The 10075-nt window shown below is 46.9% G+C and overlaps 2 protein-coding genes across 15 annotated transcripts in view; one reads left to right on the top strand and one right to left on the bottom strand.

The window, feature by feature from the left end:
- The window catches only part of LOC123508983, a 102885-nt gene extending 100146 nt beyond the window's left edge, over positions 1-2739 (top strand). For all 13 annotated transcript variants that reach the window (XM_045263108.1, XM_045263100.1, XM_045263094.1 and 10 more), the window contains 3 exons: positions 962-1030; positions 1133-1852; positions 2306-2739. In XM_045263108.1, coding sequence (XP_045119043.1) covers positions 962-1030; positions 1133-1428 — 365 coding nt within the window. In that variant the 3' untranslated portion in view covers positions 1429-1852; positions 2306-2739. The remainder of the gene's footprint in view (positions 1-961; positions 1031-1132; positions 1853-2305) is intronic.
- Positions 1917-10075, bottom strand: LOC123509064 (acetyl-CoA acetyltransferase, mitochondrial-like). 2 transcript variants are annotated; one of them, XM_045263191.1, is made up of 13 exons: positions 10010-10075; positions 9676-9758; positions 8704-8800; positions 8469-8576; positions 8198-8353; positions 7634-7748; positions 6881-7056; positions 6091-6279; positions 5397-5554; positions 4512-4628; positions 3484-3568; positions 3050-3231; positions 1917-2142 (listed from the first exon to the last, which is right to left on the bottom strand). In XM_045263191.1, exons 1-13 carry the CDS (start codon positions 10040-10042, stop codon positions 2130-2132), a joined length of 1512 nt encoding a protein of 503 aa, XP_045119126.1. In that variant the 5' UTR covers positions 10043-10075; the 3' UTR covers positions 1917-2129. The 2 variants fall into 2 exon arrangements, with proteins under 2 accessions (XP_045119126.1, XP_045119123.1); XM_045263188.1 differs by having other exon boundaries at positions 9676-9766; positions 10009-10061.

Raw genomic sequence — 10075 nt, 5'->3', positions numbered from 1 at the left:
GTGCCATTGCCAATGACCTCCACACAAATCTCTCTCTCTCTCTCTCTCTGTGCGTTGTTTGTCCTGATTTGTTCATGGGTGGTTGGATATGACACACAGACACACACACACGGCCCGGTAGCTCAGTGGTTAGAGCGCTGGCTTCACAAGCCAGATGACCGGGGTTCAATTCCCCGGCCGGGTGGAGATATTTGGGTGTGTCTCCTTTCACGTGTAGCCCCTGTTCACCTAGCAGTGAGTAGGTACGGGATGTAAATCGAGGAGTTGTGACCTTGTTGTCCCGGTGTGTGGTGTGTGCCTGGTCTCAGGCCTATCCCAAGATCGGAAATAATGAGCTCTGAGCTCGCTCCGTAGGGTAACGTCTGGCTGTCTCGTCAGAGACTGCAGCAGATCAAACAGATCAAACAGTGAAACACACACACAGACACACACACACACAGTTGTTGTGGCGGAACACTGTTGAGTGTGGCAGTACACGGTGGTGGTTTTGTTCACCTCTCCACTGTCGTCTGTCTCACAAAATGTATACTTATGACAGTAATGTACTAAATTTAATTGGATATACATATGCATGACAATATTAACCTTAAGATGATTAGATTTACTACTACTACTACCACCATCTACTACTACTACTACTACTACTACTACTACTAACCAGCCAGTAGTGGTTGTTGCTTCAGACTAACCAGGTGAGTAAATTAACTGTCTTGCCAATAAGCCTTCAATAAATATTCTTTCCCTGATCTTAATGATGTAACACTGACCTGGTCAGCAACTCAAGACAATGTTAGAACTTCATCATTTCTTAAACTTTTTTGTCTTATTTCAGGGAGAATTAAAAAATATATTAGTTAAGATTTTATTATTTAGTGAAATTACATCAATGATACATGTATATACAGTGTGGGTATGTGTGTGTGTTTGTTTGTTTGTTTGTAATCCATCTCTATTCCTACAGATGACAGTGACAGCTGGACAGGACAAGATGATGATGACGATGAAGATGATAATGACTACAGCAACATAGGTAAGACACACACACACACACACACACACACACACACACACAAACATATAAATAAATAGATAGATAAAAAACAGTGATAAACGTAACTTATTTTCTTTGCAGGGAACAAACACAAGACCAAGAGGAGAAGCTGGGGTGTTCCTGCACCTGCCCCTCCACCCCCCAGCATCCCACCCCCCCGCTCCACCACCCACCACCTCCTCCACCTTCCTGACACTCCACCCCGCCCTCCTCCACCTCCACGTTCTGGCCCACATGTCACTGTTATCCACACAAAACCCTCCCCCAACTCCACCTCTTCCACCCCCACCCACCCCTTCCTGGCCCTCCTACCCCTCCCCCCTTTACCTCAATGGTCACCCCACTCCTCCCACCCCACCACAGATACACACACCTAGGCAACGGACATACACACACACAGATACACATAGAAATGCACACAAGAATCACAATATACACAGACCACACAGCCAGATGCACACAACAGACACAGCAAGGATACACACACACAGACCACACACACACACAGGTACACACAGACGCGCGCACACACACATACATGCACAAAAGTCGCACACACACCATATACCACGGATACATACACACACTCACACACGCACTAGAGGAAGGGAGGAGGAGGAAGACCAGGGAGGAGGAGGGGTGGAGATAGGAAGACTCTGGCCAGGTTTTCCAAATTCTCAAGGGGGATTTGTGGGAAGGGGTGAGGGGGGGAGAGTGATGGGGAGGGGGGAGCAGAGGGGAGGGCAGGGTATGACTATTGACTCACTATTACAGCAACTGCGAGCTCTATCCTGATGAAGGGTAAGGTGGCGGTGGTGGTGGTAGTAGTAATAGTAGTAGTAGCAACATAGATATCAGTAGCTTAATAGTCAGTCTCTCTCTCTCTCTCTCTCTCTCTCTCTCTCTCTCTCTCTCTCTCTCTCTCTCTCTCTCTCTCTGCCCACAGCCCCACAGTATGTCCCCCCACAGTATGTTGACGAACCCCACAGCCTCTCACAAAACACACATACACTCTCTCAGTCCTCCTCTTCTTTCTTCTAATCCTCTTGTTCCTTCCTCTTTTTTTCCCTCCCGCTCTTCACTGTTGCAAACTGTTGAGAAACAATTTTTTAGATTAACAAATATTTAGCCTATTGCTTAACTTACTTTTTATTCATGTGAACTTGACAATAAGGTGATATTTGTTATTAAAATAACTAATAATTATGTTGTTGAATCCACACACACACTCTCACTCTCACTCTCTCCCTCTAGGACCAAAGACCACCACCACCACAGCCTTCGTCAACCCATTGCTGCCTTACTGCCTCGCCTCTCAAACAATCAAAGCCAGTCACAGCAACCCCCATCCCCCGCCCCCTCCCAAGCTCAGCCAGCCAGTGACGTGCCTCCCAGCCACACTCAACTGCCAAGCTCCAGCAAGAATAATGCTCCACTTGACCAATCAGAAAAATGAGATACACTTCTAAATTTCTGGTTCAGTTTTTCTCTCTAATGACAAAGGTGTACTAATCAACCTGCGCAATTAATTAAGCTTTAATTTACCTGTCCGCACACTTACACTCCTACAGACAGACAGACACAGTTCCTCCTTACATTGTCATTTTTGTAATATTTTACTGATTATTATTGTTGTTATTTACTAAGACTGTGATGTTGAATAATAAATCAAAGTGAAGATAATGAAAGTATTTGTATTCTTGTATCCTGGTCACTGTTACTCTCACTTCCTCTCCCACTATAATCACATTTACAAATCCCAGTCTCTCACTCATACACACACACACATCTTCAATATCTTTTCTATCTTGAGCCTATCCTCTCTCTTAGGGATGACTCATGGTTCTAGTGATGTAGATTAACAAGGTTTCTACATTATCAGCAGGAGAAACACTATTGAAAACTCAGCTAAACATAACTGTGGCCTTTTGAAAACAGTCACAGGGAGAGAGCAAAGTGTTCTGAATACAGGCCACACACACACTTTTTCCTTCTCACCAATGCCACTCCTCAATCTTCAGTGCCAGCAGGTGTGGGTCGGCCCGGTGCTTCATAAGGTACTGTCCCTCAAAGAAGAAGACAGGAATTTCAGTGCCGTACAGTGCCAGCCACCTCTCGTTGCCTGGTGCCTCAATGTCCACAGTCTCCAGGTGGAATTGTGCCCTCAGCGGTGCCAGAACCTGTGGATGGAGGTGTGGATGAGTCATGTGTGTCTATTAACACAGATGAAATAGAGTGGAGGAATAATGGGTGAAGACAGAGAGGAGTTAGTGAGGCTGGAAGAAGGCAGAAGGATGGAGTAGGTGGAGGAGAGGGTGAGGAAGGATGGAGAAGATAAAAGGAAATCTGAGGAAAGAATATATATCATTCTTACTCTATTATACTAATTTTCCTGGTAATGACTACTATATAATAAGACCACGGGCACTCACCTCCAGGGCCACATCACACAGCGGGCAGAAGTCCTTGGTGAACAGGGTGAGGGTCGGCACTCCTCTGGCACTCCTGGGAGCGGCTCTGGCAGGGAAGGATGCAGTAGATTGCCATGGGAGAAAAAAAAAGAGAGAGAGAGAGAGAGAGACTTCTATTCACTACAATCCCATTAATCTAAGTGTAGTTCTGATAGGAAAGAATGCAACAAAGAAACCCAACTAATCACATCCCACCACCATCTTACCGAACACGCTGCCTTGGTGAATCAAGGACACACACACACACACACACACCACACAACTCACTACCACCCACCCAACAATAACAGAACACACCCCAAACCACCACCAACCCTAATAATTGACAACAAAAAATTACAGACATTTGAATGGCACAGCTGACCAACCACCACCACCACCACCATCTTGTGCCCACTCCACCGGCTAGAACGGACTGCCTGGCTTACTGTCACTGTTGCTTCTGCCACCACCAACAGGCAGGCAGTGGGTAACAAATACACACCATGAATACAATACACCACACTAATAATAAATAGAAGAAAAAAATAAAAGTGCAAAGAAGAAAAAGAGTGCAAAAAAGTAGTTATTCCCAGTAAAGGTGAATAAAACTTGTACCTTTGAAAAAATACAACTTTTATTAATCTAATACACCATAATACAAGTCATACAGGTGAGATTAACTTATTAGTAGCTACACCTTCAGTACACCCAAGTAATGCCACTACACCTGCTACAGATAACACACTCTCTTTCTCTCTCTCTCTCTCACACTAATAACTTCTTTACGACACTGTAGCGAGGTGACTTATGAATACAAATACGAATACTTTTGTTGCACTCTGTACCTGACTGACTAACTAATGGCACTGTGACTGAAGTAAAGTAAGTCTTGCACATTTAGTAACCTCTCTCTATCCACTCATCTATCACACATCACATCACATCTATCACACTAACTCACCCCTTCTCTCTCTCTCTCTTTCTCTCAGACACTACCAAAGACTCACAGCCTCTCTATCATGATGGCAGACGCTCCTCCTCCCCCGTTGCAGATGGAGGCCACCCCTTTCTGGCCAGGCTTGAGGGAGTGGGCCAGATGAACCACAATGCGTGCCCCGGACATGCTATTGAAGGAAGAGGAGGAGGGAGGAGGTGTCAGTACATGGAGAAGGACAGAGAGATGGAGGAAGGGTAAAAATGATATGCAATGAGGAAAAGATAAAATAAACAAAGGAAAGGGAGGAGGAGAAAGAAAAGAAGGAGGAGGTGTGTCAGTATATGAAGGAAGACAGAGGAGCAGGATGAGAAGTAGAAGAGATATGCCATTGGGGAAAGGATAAAATAAACATAGATAACAGTGATAGAGAGTGAGAAAATGGGCTGAGATGCAGAATAGAGGATGGGGAAAGACACTGGAAGGCTGGAAAACATGAGTGACTGTGAAGAGAGAGAGAGAGAGAGAGAGAGAGAGAGAGAGAGAGAGAGAGAGAGAGAGAGAGAGAGAGAGAGAGAGAGAGAGAGAGAGAGAGAGAGAGAGAGAGAGAGAGAGAGAGGATGGAAAAAGCTTAAGAAGGATGATGGACGAGAGACAAGGCAGGAGGAAGAATGAAGGAGACTGGAGGATAGAGAAAAATTAGGAGAGCTTTTCACAACTAAGGAAAGGTAAAGATGGATGAGTGGCCGACAGATAGAAGGAAGGCTGGAAAAGGATAGATAAGCAGAGGAAAGGCAGAAGAGTAAAGGAAAGACGAGTAGAAGGACAAGAAGAAGGAAGGCTGAGAAAAGGATAGACAAAGAGAAATAAGACAGGAGAACAGACAAGTTATTACATGAAGAAGGCAAACACACACACACACACACACACACACACACACACACACACAAATACTGACCCAATAGGATGGCCGAGGGACACAGCGCCACCATGCACATTGACCTTGGCTGGGTCGAGGTCACACAGCTTCATGTTGGCCAGCACCACCACACTGAAGGCCTCGTTCACCTCCCACAGCGCCACATCCTCTGCCCGAACCCCTGTCATCTCCAGCAGCTGTGGGGGAAGGGGAAGATAGTGGGTTTGTTAGGTTAGGTTAAGTTAGATTGGAGTAGGTTAGGTTAGGTTAAGTTTGGGTTGGGTTTGCTTAGGTTAAGATAGATTGGGTAGGGTAGGGTAGGGTAGGGTAGGGTAGGGTAGGGTAGGTTAGGTTAGGTTAGGGTAGGTTAGGTTAGGTTAGATTAAGTTTGGGTTAGGTTAGGCTATTCAAGCTTCACAGGTCAGAACATTTTGGAACAGATTTACCTGACCTGACCCTTCATAACCTAATAACCATACAGAACAGAACTACACACCTTCCCTCTCCCACTCACACACCAAACACCATCTTCCACCATTACCCTCCTCCCCCTCCTCCTCCTCCCCAATGACAGCCCTTCCATCACCACTGCAGATCCTTATGACCTTCAAAATCCATGGAGAGGAGGAGGAGGAGGAGGAAAAGGCAGAGGAGAAGAAGCACACACCCTTTCAGACCCCCCCATTACGATCTTCCCCCATTATCTTCCCACCCACACCCTTCCCCCCATTACCTTAGGCGTAGCAAGGGCTGGAGCGATGGGGAAGTCAATGGGGTCAGTAGCAGCGTCACAGAACCCCACCACCCTGGCCAGTGGAGTGACACCCTGTGCCGCCGCTGCCGCCGCACTCATCAACACACACGCTGCAGCTCCGTCATTCAGTGTGGATGCGTTGCCGGCTGTCACTGTGCCACCCTCGCGCTGTGGGGGTCAGGGGGTGAGTGGACGGGGGTGAGGTGATTGGGTGACAAGAATAGTACTTATGTTTGTCTTATTTGTGTTATCAGTTTTTTTTTTCTATTTCATTCTTTTTATGTCTCTCTCTCTCTCTCTCCCCATAACTCTTACTTTCTCTCTGGCTTCACAGCTTCCTCTCACTCCCTCTCCCAAAACACTCACACCACCACCTTTACGAAAAACATCAAAATTTACATCCTCATCAATCAATCAACCATTTTCACCCATCCCCACTCTCTCTCTCCTTGTCACTCATCCTATCCCTCTCCCTTCCTCTCTCTCACTCATTCTTTATCCCTCACTCATCCTCTATCCCTCTCCCTTCCTCTCCCTCACTCATCCTCTATCCCTCTCCCTTCCTCTCCCTCACTCATCCTCTATCCCTCTCCCTTCCTCTCTCTCTCTCATCCTCTATCCCTCTCCCTTCCTCTCTCTCACTCATCCTCTATCTCTCTCCCTCCCACTCATCCTCTATCCCTCTCCCTTCCTCTCACTCATTCTCTATCCCTCTCCCTTCCTCTCCCTCACTCATCCTCACACCTCCCTCCCTCTCACTCTCACTCACCTGAAAAACTGTGGCCAACTTTTTAAACTTCTCAAAATTCACTTTCTTGTATTCCTCGTCCTCCACTACTGCTGTGTCTGGCTTCCCTCTCTTCCCCTTTATCGTCACCTCCACTATCTCCTCCTTTATCGCTCCACTCTTCCACGCCTCCGCCGACCTCCTGTAGCTCTCCAATGCTGAGGGAGAGAGAGGGAGAGGTGAGAGTGGGAAGGTGGCTATGAACAGGAGGAAGATGGGAGAGAAAAGGAGAGGAGAAGAAAGGGATGGAGAGGAAAGGAGAGAAGAGGAGAGAAGGGAGGGATGGAGAAGAGAGAGTGAAAAAGGGATGGAGAGGAGAGGAGAGGAGAGGAGAGAGGAGAGAAGAGAAGGAAGGCAAAAAGGGATGGAGAGGAGAGGAGCAAATGGAGGGAGAGAGGGATGGTGAGAGATAAAGATAGAAAAAGGAGAGAAAAAAAATCTAGAAAAAGAAGAGAGAGAAAGGAAACTTGTAAATTAGAGAAAGAATGAAAGGCAAGAGAAAGAAAGAAACAAACAAGGAGATATCAACAAAAACTGAATAAAAAAAGAGCAAAAAAAAAAATAAATAAATAAAAAATAAATAAATAAATAAACAAATAGGACACAAAGAAATAAACAAAAGAAAAACAAGAACATGAGAAAAAAAATAATAAAAAAAGAAATAAAAATAAATAAATAAATAAATAAATAGAAAGATACTATAACCAAAACACACACACACACACACACACTCACCATACTCATCCTGCTGTTCCCGAGTAATGCCGAGTTTCTTTGCAGTGTTCTCTCCGCAGTTGCCCATGTGGATCTTGTTGTACACGTCTGTCAGTCCGTCAAACACTATGCCGTCCTGGGGTGGTGGTGGTGATGGACAAGTGAAGGAGGATAAGGAAGATGTTGAAGAGGAGAGGAAAAGAAAGAGGAAGAGGTTGAGACGGATTTCTGTTCTGACTAACTTCTAAATTTATTCATCGCTACAGGATATTTAAAAGTAGAAGCAGAATGTGAACAGTATCATCATAATCAGTGTTCCCTGCATCTGTATGTGCATGAGATAAAAAACAACAATAATTCAGCTCATGTCAGCAAGGGACGAGTAGCAGCGGTGACATCTGCTGGATCCGTACTGAAAACTCCCCACTCAGTCACCCCACTCACTACCCTTCACTTATTTTCACCCCTTTGAAACATCATTTTTACACCCCTTCACCCCAAAACTAATTCAGTCACCCCACTTACTAACCTTCACTATTTCCACCTCTCTATACACCCCTTCACCCCTGCAGACCCCCAACTCACCAGCAGCTTCACCCCGCCATATGCTGTGTCACCCCTGGGCATGTAGTATGGCACCTGACTCATGCTCTCCATGCCCCCCGCCACCATCACCTCCTGGCTGCCACACATGATGGCCTGCGATGCCATCATCACCGACTTCATCCCTGACGCACACACCTGTAAGGGTTGCCTCGGGTTAGGTAAAGGTACACACACACACACACACACACACACACACACACACACACACACACACACACACACACACACACACACACACACACAGACTAACCTTGTTGATAGTGGTGCACGGGGTGGACTTGTCAAGGCCGGCAAAGAGGGTGACCTGCCTGGTGGGGGCCTGACCTGACCCAGCTGTCACCACGTTGCCCATGTATACCTGAGGAACAAAGGAAGACATTAGGTGTGTGTGTGTGTGTGTGTGTGTGAGTCTGTTTATAATTGTTCCTATTTTTCTATCTATCAATGTACATTTCTATCTTTCCCTCTCTCCCTCTCCCTCTCACCTCCTGCACAGCCTTGGGGTCAATGCCGGCCCTCTCCACCGCCGCCTTCACTGCCACGGCCCCCAGCTCAGGGGCACGCAGGGACGCCAGGGAAGACCTGAGGGAGGGAGGGGACGGTGGGGTAAGACAGGGCTGGGTGATGGAATGAAAGCCTTATGTTGTCTTTATTATCCATTAACACTGCCACCCTAACAGCACACAGCTACTAACACTGCCACAGCACCCCGCCCCACCTTAACACTACCACAGCACCCGTCCCCCTTAACACTACCACAGCACCCCCAACCTACTCCCACCGGTATTCCAGGCAGACTTAAACAGGAACAAGGGGAAGACACCGGCCACACTGCACACTTAGTTATGGGGTGAAGCAGTGTAAAATTTGGGGTGTCTAGAGGGGTGCAGGTGAAAAAAAAAATGATGTTTCTAAGGGGTAAAAATAAATGAAGGGTTGTGAATGGGGTGGCTTGGTTAGTTTTGGGGTGAAGTGGTAAAAAGCACTGAACATAATGGTGGAAGTACCCCAGGGTGGGCAGCACACCCCAGGCGGGTGTCCTGCTGGCGGCCGCCCAGTATAAATCAATTGTAACCTTTGATCCCCAGCACCAACATGGATCCCCTGGGAGGCACCACGCCAGCCTGCAGGGACACACGCCCTGTGACATTCCCTCAGTGGATGCCGCCCACCTCCGGTCAACTGACTGTCCCTCCTGACCTACAGTAACATGACATCATCTGACTGGCAAGTTCAGTGTCCCTGCCACAACACTCCGCCAAACTCACCAAACACTGGAGGCGCCGCACCCTGCACCACAAATTGTAACGCTGCCACCCCACCACCACCCCACCCCATAACACTGCCCACCTCCAACACCCTAACACTGTCATTACAAAAACTACGCAACAATAACATAGAACATTATGTGGAGAGAGAGAGAGAGAGAGAGAGAACGGGGGAGGTCCTATACATACCTGAAGGATCCCATGGGCGTCCTGACAGCGCTAGCAATGACCACATCCTTGAGGGGGCCCGTGGAGTACCGCCGCGCGCCGCTCTGCACCGTCATTAAACAATAAATAAATAAATAATAAAAATCATGACCATCAGCCTTCCCTCCCTTTACCACCTCCCCTCAGCCGGCTTGATTTTGTTTACCCTATTTCAACGCCATTTTTCTCACATTTCCCAAGGTTATTGAGCATTCACAAGCCACCCACTCATTCCTCAAGGCTTTATTTATCTCTACATTGAATTTCCCGCATGGACAAAGCCTGGAAGAGTAAAAATTAAGCGATATATACTCACCTGTGCTTGCCGGATTAACCTCACAGCCGCCATCTTTCCAGCTTGATGAGAAGCAGTGTTGCCAAA

The sequence above is a fragment of the Portunus trituberculatus genome, chromosome 3 (genome assembly GCF_017591435.1).
Source record: "Portunus trituberculatus isolate SZX2019 chromosome 3, ASM1759143v1, whole genome shotgun sequence".
NCBI lineage: Eukaryota > Metazoa > Arthropoda > Malacostraca > Decapoda > Portunidae > Portunus > Portunus trituberculatus.
Note: the sequence above shows the minus strand (reverse complement) of the source record. Positions and strands in the feature narration are given on the sequence as shown.

Bases quoted from the DNA above. Each gene is read 5' to 3' on its own strand.
- LOC123509064 (XM_045263188.1), bottom strand. From the start codon at position 10,042: ATGGCGGCTGTGAGGTTAATCCGGCAAGCACAGG. The intron at 8,354-8,468 runs GTTAGTCTGTGT...CAACCCTTACAG, and splicing joins CGTGCACCACTATCAACAAG to GTGTGTGCGTCAGGGATGAA. The intron at 7,057-7,633 runs GTGAGTGTGTGT...TCTCTCCCTCAG, and splicing joins GGAACAGCAGGATGAGTATG to CATTGGAGAGCTACAGGAGG.